We start from the raw sequence: 20,125 nt of genomic DNA, 5'->3' as shown, positions 1-20,125 counted from the left end.
GTTAGGTTCAGTGTCTGGGCCATCCCTCAGGTACCCCTGGCAGTGCTAGTCCGTGTGGTTCCGGGTCCCCTGATAGCCAGGGGACTGGCTCCCTCAGCAACCCGAAGGCTCCCCCTCAGTGTCTGCGATACAGGGAAGTAGCCCCTTTGGGGATTTTTTTCTTTTATTCTTAACTTAGGCTTTATTTTTTTCTGTTACTAGAAGTTAGTTTTTATGTAAAAAAAACCCCAAAAAAACCCCAGATCAAAGTTCCCTGTTCACCGCGGCTCCTGGGGTAAATCAGTCTGCCCGGTGCTGCAGAGCCAGGCAGACTCCTGAAGAGGAGGGGAGAGTGTTTCAGCCCTGGTAAGAACCTCCAAGGACATTTTTAGGCTCCCTGCCTCATTTTTACCACCGGCTCCGGAGCTATTTTTACCGCGGTGGCCATTTTGTTTTTTCTTTTTCAAACTCCCACGCAGCTCCCCAGCGTTACTGGGGCCGATTTTCGCGCCATGTTTGGGAGTCACCAGAGCTGGGTGGCAGCACTTGTTTTCTTCTTGGGGGGAGGGGGGGAGTTGTATGCCCCTTTTTGCAGGAAGAACATGGCAGAAACTCCTCTGGTGGAACCCCTGTATGTGTTGGGGTATGGTTAGATTATTTAGACCCCCTGTCACTGTGCACGGCCTGTGCACTGGGTGGGGAAGGGGCCTCAGACAAGAGGACCGAACCTAAAAGTCTGCACGCAGGTCAGGCTCGGCGGCTGGGTCTAACGGCCCAACCCCCACTACGCACCCTGTGGAAAACATCTCCCAGGATGACCCTCCCCCGCGGCGCGGACTCAGAGACCGGAGGAATTGAGAGACACGGACACTGATTCTAGCAATGACAAGACGGGACCAGGGGGATTTTCACCGGAATTTGTTCTGCTCATGCATGAAGCATTTCTGGCTCGGAAGCTCGTGACGCGCAGAGCCCAGAATGGGAGTGTGGGATTTCCCAAGCATCCCCATCTGCGAATTGATGGTCATCCGTCCCGGGCAACTTTGGCTTGGGAGGACCTAGCGGGTGCAGTCGACCAGCAGGGTAATGACTCCACTCCGCCCCCGAGGGACACCGCTGCAGATCAGAGTGAGGTCCCTCCAGACGTAGATACGGGCGATGATCAGGATCCAGTAGAAACTAGTGCGGAGGGGGACGACCCCCATGTAGTCCCCCACTCTAGCCTCCAGAGATTAGACTCGTTCTCTGAGAGCCAGGAGCTCTTTGCATCGCATGCACATGTACAGCTTCTCACCTGTGGGTAAAAAATCATACATGTGACACTCTATGCAAAAGACTGGGAAGCCCCCCTCTTGCTGCTGGACTGCTTCCTTCATCTCAATTTTGATCGGCTCCTAGTTAAGTTTTAGGTTGCTATGGGAGTAGGAATGTGTCTAACGTCCTTTAAATGTATTAGTGAATTCACTATGTGTCTGGTAGTGGCCTACCGGGGTCTGATCGAATTCTCAATAAAGTTTTTGTTGATGGGTTTTTTTTGTGAAAGTGGCATCTGCCTTTAAATTAAGGGATGAGCTAGGGGTGCGTGGGCGAGAGGTGGGAGGGTTGGGGAATACAAACAGTCTAACTTCAGTTAGTCAGCCAGAGTGACTCACTGCTCTCTTGATTAACAAATGTTGGTCCCTATTCAAACCCAATCACACTACCTCAACACCTTTCCAAGGTGAGTAACTGAGCTGAACTATTCAACTTTTTTACTTAGGTATACACTGTTCCTAGCTTATTTCTAGCTTCTGGCTACTTTTTGGGGGTTTTTTTGTGGGGGGGGGGGGGTTTCAATACAAACACTCAGTTCTTTAAAAGTCTGCAGAACACTCAGTTCTGCAGACTTTAAAAAATAAACACACTACCTACTGCTTACTAGCTACCTTATTGACTGACTATTTAAAAATACAAACAGTCTAACTTGTTTATTCACTGCCTTTCTGACTATTAAAGGCACAAACACCCTAAATATTCCCAGATAGTTAACTTTGCCCCAATACTTTTAAAAAAGACAATGTCCCAAGCAAAAACTTACTGATTCCTTTCAGCCACCAGCAAGGTGAGCCTCTCCACTCAGTGTTCCCACTGGAATGTGGGTTACTGAGCTCTTCCCTTCTAATTTATAATGTGCTTCTAATCTAAATTAGTACAAAACAGTTCCTTTAGAGATTTACACTTCAGTTAGTTTTCCTGAGTGACTCACTGCTCTCTTGATTAACAAATGTTGTGGTGGAACCCAGTGTCGGAGCAATACCAGTTGCCCCTGCCTTTGTCGCAGCGAATCAGGTCCAGCCTGCAATGGTGGCTGTTGGAAGACAACTTACAAAAGGGGATGCCCCTCGAAATCCCGGATTGGGTGATTGTGACAATGGATGCGAGCCTTCAAGGCTGGGGAGAGATGTGCCTCGGTCTTGCAGCGCAGAGAACCTGGTCCTTACCCAAACGGTCGTGGTCTATCAATCACCTAGAGACAAGGGCAGTCCGCAAAGCATTGTTGGCATTCTAGTCCCTGGTGCAGGGGAGAATGGTTCGAGTCTTCTCGGACAGTGCCATCACGGTGGCATATCTCAATTGCCAGGGAGGAACCAGGAGTCTGGCCGTGGCACAGGAAGCACACTACCTCTTCGCTTGGGCCGAGCTTCATCTGGAAGGCATTGCAGCCTCTCACATAGCAGGAGTGGACAACGTGCAGGCGGACTTCCTCAGTCGTCAACAGCTGGATCCCGAGGAGTGGGAACTATCCCGGGAGGGTTGGAATCACATTTGTGCCCGATGGGGGGGTTCCCCAACTGGACCTCATGGCAACCCGTGTCAATACCAAGTCAGACCGGTTCTTCAGCCAAAAGAAGGAAATCGGGGCGGTAGGAGTAGACTCCCTAGTCTGCAAGTGGCCAAGAATCCTCCTGTATGCCTTTCCTCCATGGCTTCTGATTGGGCGCATTCTCCAGTGCATAGAGGACCATCCCGGTTTGGTAATTCTGGTGGCACCGGAGTGGCCGCGGCAGCTGTGGTTTGTTGGTGACAGACTGTCCGCTACACCTAGCTCATCTGCCGAACCTCCTGTGACAAGGGCCCATTTTTTCGGATCGGGGGGATCACTTCTCTCTCACAGCCTGGTGTTTGAGAGGCGGCGATTACGGATGAAAGGTTATTTGGAACAGGTGATTTCCACCCTGATTCAGTCCAGGCAGCCCTCGACATCTATGGCATACGCTCGAGTGTGGAAGGTGTTTTAAGTCTGGTGTGACCAGCAGGGTGTAGTGCTGTCGGTGACCATTTCTAAGGTCTTGGGGTTTTTGCATCAGGGATTAACCAAAGGTTTGGCTTATAGTTCCCTGCATGTTCAGGTTTCGGCCCTGGGATGTCTCCTAGGACGGGTAGGTGACAGGCCTCTAGCCAGCCACTCTGACATTGCTGTTTCCTGAAAGGTGTGAAGCACCTTCGTCCTCCTCTTTGTAAGTTATGCCCAGATTGGAATCTCAATCTGGTGTTGAGAGCGCTTTGTGATTCCCTTTTTGAGCCTGTGGAACATGCTTCCTTAAAGGACCTCACCTTGAAGACTGTGTTCTTGGTGGCCATCTGTTCCGTGAGGTGAATTTCAGAATTGCATGCTCTTTCCTGTAGGGATCCCCTCCTTCGCATCTCGGCTGATAGGGTGTACCTGCGCATAGTCCCTTTTTGCCGAAAGAGGTGTCTGCCTTTCATCTTAATCAGTCCATGGAATTACCCGGATTCCCTGATTGGGCTCGTGACCCCGCTATGGGAAGAGATCTTCATCTATTAGATGTCCGCTGGATTCTCCTTCGGTATTTGAAGGTCACTAAATCTTTTCGAAAATCTGATCACCTTTTTGTGCTCTTTGGAGGTCCAAAGAAGGGTGAAAAGTCATCTAAGGCATCCTTGGCTCGCTGGCTGAAGGAAACATTTTGCTTGGCCTACATCGGGAAGGGTTGCCCCATCCCGACTGGTTTTAAAGCTCACTCGACGAGAGTGCAAGCAGCTTCTTTGGCGGAGTCTCAGTTGTCGCCTGAGGAGATTTATAGAGCCGCAGTCTGGTCTTCCCTGCATACCTTCACAAGACATTATCATCTGGATGTTAAGAATCCGGACCAAGTGCTTTTTGGGGAGAGCGTCTTGCGAGCGGGTCTTCTCGGTTCCTTCTCAGTGTAATGTGGCTTTGGTACATCCCACTGGTCTGGACTGATCTGGGTATGTACAGGAAGGGAAAATTGGTTCTTACCTGCTAATTTTCGGTCCTGTAATACCACAGATCAGTCCAGGATCCCGCCTGATGCTACTGCTGAAAGACTGATTTAACTAACAGTTAGCTGCTGTACATAGGGAATTTATCAGAATGAGTCTATAATATTTTGGTTTTTGTTATGAACCGTGGTTCAAACCTGATTTTTCAGGTATTGGGGTCGTTTGTTTCGGACCCTTGAGGGAGTTTTTTCCTGTTCGCCCTTGTTTCAGGAATTAGATGGTTTTTTGTCATTATATTTTGCTTGGGTATCGATAAATGCTGATGAGCTGCAGGTGGCACACTTGGGATACCAGTACCTCACAGCTTTGCTCTCTGACTCCCATCTGCTGGTGGGAGTGCATAACCACTGGTCTGGACTAATCTGTGGTATTACAGGAACGAAAATTATTTATTTATTTATTTAAATTCTTTTACTATACCGATACTCAAGACGCGGTCTTATCGTACCGGTTTACAATATAACAGGGGGAAACCAATTAACAACTGTATAGAAGGTAAAGTTGCATTAAACAGGGGGCAAAAAACATGGGAGCTGGAAGACAGGAAAGATTTTAAACGATAACAACTGGAGAGTGATAAAATAATGATAAAATAGTCAATGAAAAACGATAAAGTAGCAGGACAAAAATAGATTGAACTTGGTTGTAGATTTAACTTAGGCGGTAATTGACATAATGTATCTTGTGGAAGGAGGGCAAAGCATGGGGAGGTAGGCGGGGGGGTGGGGGAAGGGCAAGGACTGAGACGGGGAGGAGTTAGGGAAGAGGTGGGGGGTGAGCGTCAATGTTGGTTGATAAAGGTTCCTTCAGCGGTAAGCTTGTGTGAACAGCCAGGTTTTCAGTTTTTCTGAAGGAAAGGAAAGAAGATGAAAATTAGCAGGTAAGAACCAATTTTTCTTTTTCTTGGCTGCCGCCTTATACTGAGCAGAGGATGTCAACATATCCCCCAATGATGTCCGGATCCTTTTCCTGGGTGGTGACTCTCAAAGTGGAACCTCTATATGCATCACTTTACACTTGTCCACATTAAGGGGCTGATGCAATACAGTCCTCTCAGCTGAGTGCATTGTTTAATCTGCAGTTGGATGTGGGTTGTGTAGGCACTACCTAATCCCTTTATGCAATAAGGGGATTAGCACTTTCACAACGCGCTGCGAAACTAATAGTGCTCATCATATGCAAATGTATGTGAATGAGGCTGCTATTCACTCCCAATGCAAAAATCATCGAAGCTTGTGAGATTGCAAGAGAAGTTTGCAAGACTGGGAGACTGGGAATACAAATGGCAGATGACATTTAAAGGCCGATGCAAAACAATCACATTGGAAGCAGGTGCTGAGTGTTCAGCGCCGCTTTCCTAGTGCGCCCCCAGGCACCTCTCCTGGGGAAGCCATGCAGTATTCAAATTAGGGGTTGCATTGTCAGTGTGCATGTGTCCAATATGCATATTTTTGTGCTCAGAAATTAACGCCTGCCCAGAGCAGGCATTAATTGCTGAGCACTCCCAAAAGTTGTACAAAAAAGCTGAAAATACTGATTTTCTGTACATCCTCCTATTTAATATTGTTGTGATATTAAGTAGGAGGAACAAAATCTTTTAAAAATTAAAAAAAAAAAAGTGTTCATGTGCCAATTAGGAAAATGAATGCCAATAAATTCAGCATCTGTTTTCCTAACCAGCAGACAGCCGACCACTCGTGGGCTCCTGCTGTCAAGGAGGCGCTACGGGCGCGCAAGCGACCCTAGCACCTCCTTGACAATGCAACCCCTAATTTGAATATTGCATGGCTTCCCCAGGAGAGGTGCCTGGGGGCGCACTAGGAAAGCAGCGCTGAACACTAAGCACCTGCTTTCAATGTGATTGTTTTGATCGGCCCTTAAATGTCATCTGCCATTTGTATTCCCAGTCTCCCAGTCTTGCAATTTCTCACAAGCTTCGATGATTTTGTATAATCAGCAGATTTGATCACCTCACTCATTGTTCCCATCTCTAGGTCATTTATAATTGTTAAAAAGCAGCGGTCCTGGTTCAGATCCTTGGGATACTCCAGTATTCACCTTTCTCTCCAGTATTCAGAAAATTGACCATTTAGCCCTACTCTGTTTCTATCATTTAACCAGTTCTCAATCCACAATAGAACATTGCCTGCTATCCCATGACTTTTCAATTTCCTCTAAAGTCTCTCATGAGGTACTTTGTCAAATGCTTTCTGAAAATCCAGATACACTATATCAACTGGTCGCCTTTATCAACTAGTTTATTCATGCCTTCAGAAAAAATGTAGCACATTGGTGAGACAAGACTTTCCTTGATTAATAAACCCATGTTGACTTTGTCCCTTTAAAACTGTCTGTCTATATGTTCAATAATTTTGTTCTTTAGAATAGTTTCAACCATTTTCCCAGCACTGATATCAGGCTTACTGGTCTGTAGTTCCCCGGATCATCCCTTGAACCTTTTTAAAAACCAGTGTTACATTGTCTACCCTCCAATCTTCAGTTACCATAGCTGATTTTAATGATAGTTTACAGATTATTTATTTTGAACTTTTATATACCGACATTCATGTGCAAACAGTACATATATCGGTTTACAGCGAAACGAGGGAAGCATAAAACGAAAGCCTTACTTCAAACAAGGGTTATAGGAACTGGGATCTAACAGTAGGTCTGAAATTTCATTTTTCAGTTCTTGCAACACTCTGGGATGTATACCACTTGGACCAGGTGATTTGCTATTCTTTAGTTTGTCAGTTTGCCCTAGTACATCTTCCAGGTTCACTGAGATTTGTTTGTTTCTCTGAATCACTACTTTTAAATATCATTTCTGTCATGGATATCTGCTTTACATCTTCCTCAGTAAAGACCAAAACAAGAAATTCATTTAATCTCTTTGCTATGACCTCATTCTCCCTTAACACTCCTTTTACCCCTAGATCATCTAATAGTTCAACTGATTCCATAGCAGGCGTTTTGTCTCGTGTACCTTAAAATGTTTTTATGATTTTATTTGCTTCCTCAGCAAGCTTCTTTTCAAATTCTGCTTTTGTCTTCCGTATCAGTGCTTTGCATCTAATTTGCCAGTGCTTATGCTGGTTCCTTTTTTCTTTATTTGGATTCCTTTACCATTTTTTGAAAGATATTCTTTTGGCTAGAATAGCCTCTCACCTCACCTTTTAACCATGACAGTAGTTATTTGGCCTTCCTTTTTTAATGCATGAAATACATCTGGTCTGGGTTTCCAAGACTGTATTTTTAACTAACCTTCATGCCTGATGTAAACTCTTGATCTTTGCAGCTGCTCCTTTCAGTTTTTTCCTAATTCCTTTTAGTGGTTTTCTAACTCTTCATAAGAACATACATTGCCATATTGGGTCAGACCAAGGCTCCTTCAAGCCCAATATCCTATGTCCAACAGTGGCCAACCAAGACACAAGTACCTGGCAAGTACCCAAACATTAAATGAATAGATCCTAAGCTACTAATACTTATTGATTAATAACAGGATATGGACTTCTGCTTTAGGAACTTATCCAAACATTTTTAAAACCCAGCTGCACTGACTGCCATAACTACATCCACTGGCAATGAATTCCAGAGATTAATTAAGCGTTGAGTGAAAAGCAGTTTTTCTCCGATTTGTTTTAAATGAGCTACTTGCAACTTCAAGGAGTGCCCCCTAGTATTATCCATAAGAGTGAATAACCGATTCACATTTACCCATTCAAGTCCTTTCATGATTTTATAGACCTCTATCATATCCCCCCCCTTAGCCATCTCTTCTCCAAGCTGAACAGCCCTAACCTCTTTAGCCTTTCCTAACAGGGGAGCTGTTCCATCTCTTCATCATTTTGGTCACCCTTCTCTGAACTTTCTCCAGTGCAACTATATCTCTTTTGAGATTCGGCGACCAGAACTGCACACAGTATTCAAGGTACAATCTCACCATGGAGCAATACAGAGGCATTATGACATCCTCCATTTTATTCGCCATTCCCTTCCTGATAATTCCTAACATTCTGTTTGCTTTTTTGACCGCCGCAGCACACTGAGCCAACGATTTAAATGTACTATCCACTTTGATGCCTAGATCTCTTTTCTGAGTGGTAACTCATAATGTGGAACCTAACATCGTGTTACCACAGCAAAGATTATTTTTCCCTATATGCATCACCTTGCATTTGTCCACATTAAATTTCATCTGCCATTTGGATGCCCAATATTCCAGTCTCACTAGGTCCTCCTGCAATTTATCACAATCTGCTTGTGATTTAACTACTCTGCATAATTTTGTGTCATCCGCAAATTTAAGCACCTCACTTGTCATGCCCCTTTCTAGATCATTTATAAATATATTAAAAAGCACTGGTCCTAGTACAGATCCCTGAGGCACTCCACTGTTTTCCACTGTGAAAACAGACTGTTTAATCCTATTCTGTTTCCTGACTTTTAACCAATTTGTAATTCACAAAAGGATATTGTCTCCTATCCTATAACTTCTCCTTTCCAAGATACCACATTTACTCCCCTGAGGAGCCTATTACCTCTGACCACATGGGTATACGATCAGAACTCCCACGAGTTAGTTCTAGTCTTTGGCACTTACTCGCAGTGGAGTCCAGCTAATCAGAGGATGTCCATTAGGAACATACCCCTCCGAGGTAACCAAGGACCCTTCCTCAGTCACTTACTTTATCATTGGGGTACTGAATTAGTGTCTCCTCTCGGATCTATGGAGGGTTGGGCAGGAATTCCCTCCAACCCTCTACCTCAGGCTCCGGAACACTTGACTCTAGCCGAGGACCTCTTTTACTCCAGTTTTTTTGGATAAGTTAGGTAATGTGCTAGAAGTTAACGTCCACAAGGATAAGGACCCTTGTAGATAAACCTCTGGCCTTCTCCAGATTCTAGATACCATGGAAGAGCCAGCAGCTATTGTAATCCATGCTATTCTGCAAGAATTACAAACAATAATGTGGTAGAATCTGATTTCATGTGCCCCAGTAGCCAGGAAATTAGACCTAAAATTATTGAATCCAGAAGACTAAAGACTTTGGAGTAGTACAGCTGTCTCATCAATCAGTTGTAATGAAGTCAGTGCTAAAATGGGCAAAGAAGACTAACATTCTCAAACACTCCACCCAGGAAAGACCCCAGGCTCCTAGACAGTTTTGGTAAAAAGGTATTACAAAGTTCAATAGTTAATACATGAATGTATGTTCACCAGTGTCATATGGTACAATACTTACATGATTGTTTTAAAAAGTTGAAGCCATTTCTTCCTCCAGTGGATGGCGGCTCTGCCTACCCACAGTCGGTCTTAAATGCAGAAGAGTGTCTGTCATCTTATTTGATCAGTTTTGAGGTGCTCAATATGATGGCCTACTCCTCATCAGCCTCTGTCGAGGCTGGTTGAGAGCCAGCTGTTTGCACAACAATGTCCATAATAAGTTAGCTGACATCCTGTGCCTGGGAGAACATAAGAACATAAGAAAATGCCATACTGGGTCAGACCAAGGGTCCATCAAGCCCAGCATCCTGTTTCCAACAGTGGCCAATCCAGGCCATAAGAACCTGGCAAGTACCCAAAAACTAAGTCTATTCCATGTAACCATTGCTAATGGCAGTGGCTATTCTCTAAGTGAACTTAATAGCAGGTAATGGACTTCTCCTCCAAGAACTTATCCAATCCTTTTTTAAACACAGCTATACTAACTGCACGAACCACATTCTCTGGCAACAAATTCCAGAGTTTAATTGTGCATTGAGTAAAAAAGAACTTTCTCCGATTAGTTTTAAATGTGCCCCATGCTAACTTCATGGAGTGTCCCCTAGTCCTTCTACTATCCGAAAGAGTAAATAACCGATTCACATCTACCCGTTCTAGACCTCTCATGATTTTAAACACCTCTATCATATCCCCCCTCAGTCGTCTCTTCTCCAAGCTGAAAAGTCCTAACCTCTTTAGTCTTTCCTCATAGGGGAGTTGTTCCATTCCCCTTATCATTTTGGTAGCCCTTCTCTGTACCTTCTCCATCGCAATTATATCTTTTTTGAGATGCGGCGACCAGAATTGTACACAGTATTCAAGGTGCTGTCTCACCATGGAGCGATACAGAGGCATTATGACATTTTCCGTTTTATTCATCATTCCTTTTCTAATAATTCCCAACATTCTGTTTGCTTTTTTGACTGCCGCAGCACACTGAACCGACGATTTCAATGTGTTATCCACTATGACACCTAGATCTCTTTCTTGGGTTGTAGCACCTAATATGGAACCCAACATCGTGTAATTATAGCATGGGTTATTTTTCCCTATATGCATCACCTTGCACTTATCCACATTAAATTTCATCTGCCATTTGGATGCCCAATTTTCCAGTCTCACAAGGTCTTCCTGCAATTTATCACAATCTGCTTGTGATTTAACTACTCTGCACAATTTTGTGTCATCTGCAAATTTGATTATCTCACTCGTCGTATTTCTTTCCAGATCATTTATAAATATATTGAACAGTAAGGGTCCCAATACAGATCCCTGAGGCACTCCACTGTCCACTCCCTTCCACTGAGAAAATTGCCCATTTAATCCTACTCTCTGTTTCCTGTCTTTTAGCCAGTTTGCAATCCACGAAAGGACATCGCCACCTATCCCATGACTTTTTACTTTTCCTAGAAGCCTCTCATGAGGAACTTTGTCAAACGCCTTCTGAAAATCCAAGTATACTATATCTACCGGTTCACCTTTATCCACATGTTTATTAACTCCTTCAAAAAAGTGAAGCAGATTTGTGAGGCAAGACTTGCCCTGGGTAAAGCCATGCTGACTTTGTTCCATTAAACCATGTCTTTCTATATGTTCTGTGATTTTGATGTTTAGAACACTTTCCACTATTTTTCCTGGCACTGAAGTCAGGCTAACCGGTCTGTAGTTTCCCGGATCGCCCCTGGGGCCCTTTTTAAATATTGGGGTTACATTTGCTATCCTCCAGTCTTCAGGTACAATGGATGATTTTAATGATAAGTTACAAATTTTTGATTCAGTCCATCTGAATCATTACCCATGAAAACCTTCTCCATTACGGGTACCTCCCCAACATCCTCTTCAGTAAACACCGAAGCAAAGAAATCATTTAGTCTTTCCGCGATGGCCTTATCTTCTCTAAGTGCCCCTTTAACCCCTCGATCATCTAACGGTCCAACTGACTCCCTCACAGGCTTTCTGCTTCGGATATATTTAAAAAAGTTTTTACTGTGAGTTTTTGCCTCTTCAGCCAACTTCTTTTCAAATTCTCTCTTAGCCTGTCTTATCAATGTCTTACATTTAACTTGCCAATGTTTATGCTTTATCCTATTTTCTTCTGTTGGATCCTTCTTCCAATTTTTGAATGAAGATCTTTTGGCTAAAATAGCTTCTTTCACCTCCCCTTTTAACCATGCCGGTAATCGTTTTGCCTTCTTTCCACCTTTCTTAATGTGTGGAATACATCTGGATTGTGCTTCTAGAATGGTATTTTTTAACAATGACCACGCCTCTTGGACATTTTTTACTTTTGTAGCTGCTCCTTTCAGTTTTTTTCTAACAATTTTTCTCATTTTATCAAAGTTTCCCTTTTGAAAGTTTAGCACGAGAGCCTTGGATTTGCACACTGTTCCTTTTCCAGTCATTAAATCAAATTTGATCATATTATGATCACTATTGCCAAGTGGCCCCACCACCGTTACCTCTCTCACCAAGTCCTGTGCTCCACTGAGAATTAGATCTAAAATTGCTCCCTCTCTCGTCGGTTCCTGAACCAATTGCTCCATAAAGCTATCATTTATTCCATCCAGGAACGTTATCTCTCTAGCGTGACCCGATGATACATTTACCCAGTCTATATTGGGGTAATTGAAGTCTCCCATTATTACTGCACTACCAATTTGGTTAGCTTCCCTAATTTCTCTTAGCATTTCACTGTCCATCTCACCATCTTGACCAGGTGGACGGTAGTATACCCCTATCACTGTAGTCTTCCCTGATACACAAGGGATTTCTACCCATAAAGATTCAATTTTGTATTTAGTCTCATGCAGGATGTTTATCCTGTTGGACTCTATGCCATCCTGGACATAAAGCGCCACACCTCCTCCCGACTGCTCCTCTCTGTCATTGCGATATAATTTGTACCCCGGTATAGCACTGTCCCATTGGTTATCTTCTTTCCACCATGTCTCTGAGATGCCAATTAAGTCTGTCATCATTTACTGCTATACATTCTAATTCTCCCATTTTACTTCTTAGACTTCTGGCATTAGCATACAAACATTTCAAAGTTTGTTTTTTGATTGTATTTTTATTCTGCTTTTTAATTGATAGGGATAAGTTAGAATTTTTTAGCTCAGGTGAGTTTTTAGTTACAGGCACTTGGACTACTTTTCTAATTATTGGAACCTCACTGTCAGTTCCAAACAGTCTAACTTTAGTTAGTCAGCCTGAGTGACTCACAGCTCCCTTGATTAACAAATGTTGTTCCCTATTCAAACCTAATCACACTACCTCAACACCTTTCCAAAGTGAGTAACTGAGCTGAACTATTCAACTTTTTTACTTTGGTATATACTGCTCCTAGCTTATTTCTAGCTTCTGGCTACTTTTTTGTGGAGTTTTTTTTTTTTTTTGTGTTTTTTTTTGTTTTTCAATACAATGCACTCAGTTATTTATTAAATAAAACACTTAGCTCTTTAAAAGTCTGGAGGACACTTTAATAGTCAGGCAGACTTTTAAAAAATAAACACACTACCTACTGCTACCTTTATTGACTGACTAAATACAAACAGTCTAACTTGTTTGTTTATTCACTTCCAACCTACTGCTACCTTATTGACTGACTAAAAATACAAACAGTCTAACTTGTGTATTCACTGCCTACCTACTGCTACCTTATTGACTGACTATTTAAAAATGCAAACAGTCTAACTTGTTTTATTCACTGACTGACTATTAAAGGCACAAACACACAAACACACTAAATAATATTCCCAAATAGTTAACTTTGCCCCAATACTTTTAAAAAAGTCAATGTCAATGTCCCAAGCAAAAACTTACTGATTCCTTTCAGCCACCAGCAAGGTGATCCTCTCCTCTCAGAGACACTCAGTGAAACAGTTGCTCAAATGAAGGGGCAACGTGGCAGTCCAGTTGCTCTCAACTGGCTCAGAGTAAAAGCCCACTTCAAGGTGGCTCTATTTTGCTTATAAATTGTCATACATTTAGAAAGGCCCCTTCAAGCAGTTCCAAAAGTACTGAACTCCACTTCTGCTTCCACAGCAACAGCAGCTTCCACTTCAAAGCCAAATGCATCACAGCAAGTCCAGCCCAAATTCAGACCAGTCTCCAAACCCAGCAATCATCCTCTCTGGTAGGGGGAAGAATTTGTCTCTACCTGAAGAGAATAACACAAGATTACCAAAGATCACTGGGTTCTCAAGATTGTAGAGTCTGGTTACTGCTTGTATTAATCCTGGCTGCCTACCCCTCTGTATGGCTCAGCCTTCAACCTGGATCCATCTCAAATCAGCGCAACTCCACCTGGAGGTGGAGTTTCTTCTCACATTTATTTATTTAGCATTTTTTTATATACCGAGGTATAGCATAGATGCCTTCACTCCGGTTTACATATGGAACAACTTGTTACATTGAAAGATTTAAAACTTTAAAGTTTAACAATAGTGAGAAATGGCACCAAAAGAAGAGATATGAAGATAGCAGAAGATAGAACCTGTCCACTTGATCAACATGCCCAGAGGCTCTACTTCTGCTACTTTCTCATGCCCAAGTAATCCAGAAGATTGAGACCCACCCTAGATTTAAGAAGTCTAAACAAGTGTCTACTGCGGGAGAGATTCAAGATGAACTCCTTTCACACATTTCTACCCTTTATTCAGGCAAGGGAATGGATGTGTGCACTTGCTCTGATCACATACCTATCTATCCCTTCCACTTGCATTATCTACGCTTTGTGATGGAATACTTTCACTACCAGTATCACGTGCTCCCCTTCGGTCTGTCAGTAGCACCGAGGGTGTTTACCAAATGCTTAGCTGTAGTAGCAGTGCATTTCTGTCATCAAGGCATCTGTGTCTTCCCTTACCTGGAAAACTGGCTAGTGAATCTGATTCCCAGGAAGTCAGTTCAGCTTCTACATTGATTAGGATTTCTAGTAACTTTCAAAAAAATCAACCCCAATTCCATCTTAGAAAATCAAATTCATTGAAGCATGGGTAGACTGTACAAGTGTTTCTCCATAAAATCAAGCTACTTCAGTAGATCATCTCAGAGCAGTACCTATTTGAAGATATCTGTAGATCTACAACTTGGCTACAACCTTCATGTCTCATAGCTAACTGGACAATATATCAAAAGTGACAGTAAATTTGAATAAACAGTTTTGTGTAGCCTGTTCACCCAGTAGTCTACTCTCCATGATGGGGTCCGGCTTGCTTTTTTCAGTAAATGTTCCCCTGCAACTCTCAGCTTGAAACTCCCACATGTCATTGCTAATTCAGCCTTGCTTGTCAACAGAGAAAGCAAGTTTGCTTACCGTATGTGTTCTCTGTAGAAGGCAGAATTGCATCTGAACTGCAAGGCAGATGGGGCAAAGAAGAAGTACTATGGGCCGACCTAAAAAAAAGATGAAGGGGCATCCGTTTTTATTGGAGTAGTTTACAGGCCTCCAAATCATATGGAAGAGCTTGACAGAGATCTGGTTAAAGACATCCAAAAGATGGGAAAGAAGGGAGAAGTGGTGATTGTTGGAGATTTTAATCTGCTGGAAGTAGACTGGAGAATCCCTTCAGCGGAATCAAACAATAGTAGAGAGATAGTGAATGCCCTGCAAGGGGCTCTGTTCAAACAAATGGTAATGGAACCCATGAGGGAGGGAGCTATACTCTATTTAGTGCTCACCAATAGAGATGTCTCTAATGTCCAGGTGGGTGCCCACCTCAGCACCAGTGATCATCAAACAGTATGGTTTCATATCACAAATAAGATACGGAGAAGTAAACCGAAGACCCGAGTTTTGCAGTTCAAAAACACGAACTTTGATGAAATGGGAAAGTATCTGGAAGAAGAACTAGAAGGATGGCAGAACAAGAGAGATGTGGAACAATGGACCAAAATAAAAGGAGCAATTACCAAGGCAACTAATCTATATGTCAGAAAAGTATAGAAAAGCAAAAGAAAAATGAAACCTATATGCTTCTCAAAGGAGGTGGCTGACAAAATGAAAGCTAAAAAAAACAGCATTCAAGAAATGTAAAGGATTCCAAAAGGAGGAGCACAAGGAAGAATATCTGATGGAACTGAGGGAGACGAAGAAAGTAATCAAGATAGCAAAAAGTGAAGCAGAAGAAAGGATTGCCAAAGAGGTAAAGCGAGGTGACAAAACATTTTTCAGATACATCAGAGAGAGGAAAAAAGTTCTAAGTGGTATAGTGAAATTGAAAGGTGAAAAAGATCAATGTGTGGAGAGAGACAAAGAAATGGCAGAAATATTAAACGAATACTTCAGTTCGGTGTTCACTAAAGAGGACCCTGGAGAAGGACCGTCGCTAGTTAACATGAAACTGGAGGGGAGTGGAGTAGATGTAACTCCGTTTACAGAAGAGAATGTATGGGAAGAGCTAGGAAAAATGAAAGTAGACATGGGACCTGATGAGGTCCATCCCAGGATACTGAGGGAGCTCAGAGATGGTACTGGCAGGTCCACTGAGTGACCTGTTCAACAGATCCCTAGAAACGGGAGTGATGCCGAGTGATTGGAGAAGAGCGGTGGTGGTCCCGCTTCACAAGAGTGGGAGCAGAGAGGAGGCTGGAAACCACAGGCCGGTTAGCCTCACCTCGGTGGTGGGAAAGGTAATGGAGTCGCTGCTGAAAGAAAGAATAGTGAACTATCTACAGTCAGAAGAATTGCTGGACCCAGAGGCAGCATGGATTCACCAGGGAAAGGTCCTGACAGACAAATCTGACTGACTTTTTTTGATTGGGTGACTAGGGAATTAGATCGAGGAAGAGCGCTCGATGTCATCTACTTGGATTTCAGCAAACCTTTTGATACGGTCCCGCACAGGAGGCTTGTGAATAAAATGAGAAGCTTAGGAGTGGGTGCCAAGATGGTGGCCTGGATTGCAAACTGGCTGACGGACAGAAGACAATGTGTGACAGTAAATGGAACTTACTTTGAAGAGAGAGCGGTGTTAAGCGGAGTGCCACAAGGATCGGTGTTGGGACCCGGTCCTGTTCGATATCTTTGTGAGCGACATTGCGGACAGAATAGAAGGTAAGGTTTGTCTTTTTGCGGATGATACTAAGATCTGCAACAGAATGGACACGCCGGAAGGAATAGAGAGAATGAGATGTGACTTAAGGAAACTGGAAGAGTGGTCGAAGATATGGCAGCTGAGTTTCAATGCCAAGAAGTGCAGTGTCATGCATATGGGGAGTGGAAATCTGAAAGAATTGTATTTGATGGGAGGTGAAGGACTGATGTGCACGGAGCAGGAGAGAGACCTTGGGGTGATGGTGTCTAACAATCTGAAGTTGTCGAAACAATGTGACAAGGTGATAGCTAAAGCCAGAAGAATGCTGGGCTGCATAGAGAGAGGAATATCTAGTAAGAGAAAGGAAGGGATGATCCCCTTGTACAGAGCCTTGGTGAGGCCCCATCTGATGTAGTGTTCAGTTCTGGAGACCGTATCTTCAAAGGGACAGAGACAGGATGGAGGCGGTCCAGAGAAGAGCGACCAAAAAGGTGGATGGTCTTCATAAAATGACTTATGAGGAGAAATTAAAGAACCTAAATATGTACACCCTGGAGGAGAGGAGAAGCAGAGGTGATATGATACAGACTTCCAGATACTTGAAAGGTTTTAATGATTCATGGTCAACAACAAACCTTTTACAAAGGAAAAAAATCAGTAGAACTAGGGGTCACGATTTGAAGCTCCAGGGAGGAAGACTCAGAACCAATGTCAGGAAGTATTTCTTCACGGAGAGGGTGGTGGATGCCTGGAATGTCCTTGCGGAGGAAGTGGTGAAGACTAAAACTGTGAAAGATTTCAAAGCGGCATGGGATAAACACTGTGGATCCATAAAGGCTGATCCATAAAGGCTAGAGGATGAGAATGAAGAGTAGAGCCATGGGGGTTGCTTGCTGGAATGTTAACTACTACCTGGTGATTACTACCCTTACTCAAAAAAATGTCTTGCATGGTTAATGCAACCCCAACGTTGCTCTCTGCTTCAAAGGCAAAGGGAAATGTGAAAAAGAGGATTAGCATTCAGACAACAACCAACAAGAACTAAACTTCATAATCTGGGTAAACAAATAAGCGTGGGGGTAGCTTGCTTATTACGGCGGTTACTACCCTAAACCATTAATCCTGATACATCACTTTGAATACATATACAGTGCTGCTCTCTGCTTCTACGGCAGGGGGAAAAGTGGAAAACAGGATTTACATTCAGACAACATAGGTCTTTTCAGATATTTTTGTTTAGATGATATTAGTTAAGTTTTTACCTGAAGTGTAATCCACTTTTCATAATGAAATGGTATATTTTAACACTGTTTTCCTTTTCTTTTGAAGGTTTACACCAGATTTCACTGCTTCCAGAGTCATTCGTGAATTAAAGTTTGTTACAACTGGTGGTTCTGAATTTGTATTCATACTAAATGCATCACTTCCATATCACATGTTAGCAACGTGTGCAGAAGCCCTGCCCCGACCTGACTGGGAGCTGGCATTATACATAATCATCTCAGGAATAATGAGGTACTTTAAACAATTGTATGCAGTAGTTATACTTGAATGAACATGCATACATTATTTTCAGTGAAGCCTGAATCAGATGTGACCACCATGGTATATTTCAATATCAGTGTTTCCTCATTGTTTCCTAGAAAGAAGAACCTCAAATTCAGTGAGTTCTGACCATATAAAAACACGAGTATGGATTGCCAAAATCAAAATACACTGATTTTCATATCTAAACTTCCTTCAGGTTAATTTTCTAAGATAAGCATTACAGAGTTATGTGACTAGTAGAAAAATAACCTTCTGTCAACATAAGAAATAGGCTGTCACAAGTCTGAAAAAAATATTAGATATGCAAGACTTCTAAAAGAAATCAGTAGTATCTCTTGATAGTTGTAAAATGTAACCCCCTCTTGGTTTAGAGGTCCCTAATACAGGGGTCAAAGCAGAAGTCCCTGTGGCCAACTGACTCTTGGGTAACTTTTCTTCCTGTTGCACCATCTACAACACTGCAGTAAGCCCCCAAGGGGGCTGGGGTTCAACCAGCAGGGAGGAGGACAAGCTTCCAGGGCCCTAAGTTCCTGGGGGTATATACCTTGTAAATCTCTCACAACCAGTCTCTCCCCAGTTTGTACTCACATAGGCGGATCTTTCAGGTCATCAGGCTGGTTCTTGACATGGAAAAAAGTAGGCAGAGACTTGGAGTGGTATTCGACCAAAATAGTGTACTGTAATTTAAAAATAAAGGATGGTAACTCCAAACACTACAGTCTCTATCCAGGTGAGCCTCTGAATCAGTGTCCTAGTGTCCATCTCTCCCCAGTGATGAGAGAGAAAATCTCTCTTCTCATCTCCAAAAGTAGGCAGGGAACTGGTAGCAGAAAAAGAAACTCCTTCCTTCAAAAGATGACACACAACTTTTACCAAAAACATCTCCTCCTAGGTCAGTACAGCCCCCAGTTTTGCCATATGCAGAGCAAAGTAATACCTTAGGCAACTGCAGACCCAACCTTGACTGGCAAATAGCGACCAATCCTGTCCCCTCAGGCAGAGGGGGTTCCTCCCTCCTGAACTGGGGAGAAGGTCAAAAAGCAAACCTGCTCTCAAAAGTCAAAGTCCTTAGAACTCTCGTGGTGTATCCCACTGTTGCAGACAGGAGGCCTAATGGGATCCACACAGAACAGCAGCTTCCAGTTCCAACAAAAAAACTGCATCCAATCACACCTTCCTCGTGCTTAAGCCAGCTTATAAAGGGGAGCTCAACTAAACCCAAAACAAGGGAGAAGGGCCAACCAACTGGGGAGAATTAAAAAATGCAAAAAACTCTCCCAGCAGATGGAAAAGTAAAAGCATCTAGTAAGGTGCAAAGCCTTACTTACAAATATATCATTCAGTAGTGAGCATTTAAGGTGAATGCCAGCAGTATCTATGTAGCAGATATTGAAAGGCATAAAACAAGGTCAGTCTCTTTTTCAGAAACCCTGAATTCAAATCTAGAACTTAATTTCAAATACTTTTCAACATCTCTGTGTGCAGTAACTCCAAGGTGTTAGAACTATAATAGCAACTTAAAATGTTCTGTTGCAGTGCAAATTCATGCTGATTGTTTCCCCATCTTCTGTTCCCTGCAGTGTACTCTTCCTCTTAGTAATTGGAACAGCCTATTTAGAAGCTCAAGGAATTTGGGAGCCATTTAGGAGACGTCTCTCTTTGGAGGCGTCCAACCCTTCTATTGATATAGGAAGGCCATTTGATCTCAGGAGAATAGTTGGGCTTTCCTCTGACACAAAGTAAGTGTATTTGTGCTGTAACAAGGCAGCTTGTGCTGTCTTCTCAGATTAGGAGAGTATAAGAAATCACTATCTGTTTAAATACTGGCAACCTTATTTATGTGGAAGAATGAAATGATATCTAGTTTTCTTGTATGTGTATTCATTGGATTGACAAATGATTTTTAACATGGATTTCAGAAATGTTATTCATGAAGATATATTTTCCTTACTATGAAATAAATCACATTATCCCTTCAATTAATCAA

The 20,125-nt window shown here is 42.9% G+C and overlaps 1 protein-coding gene across 1 annotated transcript in view; it reads left to right on the top strand.

Moving 5' to 3' along the window:
* The window catches only part of TMEM131 (transmembrane protein 131), a 334,866-nt gene that overhangs the window by 225,531 nt on the left and 89,210 nt on the right, over positions 1-20,125 (top strand). The window contains exons 26-27 of the mRNA XM_029603311.1: positions 17,920-18,105; positions 19,719-19,877. Coding sequence (XP_029459171.1) covers positions 17,920-18,105; positions 19,719-19,877 — 345 coding nt within the window. The remainder of the gene's footprint in view (positions 1-17,919; positions 18,106-19,718; positions 19,878-20,125) is intronic.

This window comes from Rhinatrema bivittatum, chromosome 5 (assembly GCF_901001135.1).
Source record: "Rhinatrema bivittatum chromosome 5, aRhiBiv1.1, whole genome shotgun sequence".
Classification (NCBI taxonomy): Eukaryota; Metazoa; Chordata; class Amphibia; order Gymnophiona; family Rhinatrematidae; genus Rhinatrema; species Rhinatrema bivittatum.
This window is presented reverse-complemented; position numbering and strand designations above follow the sequence as displayed.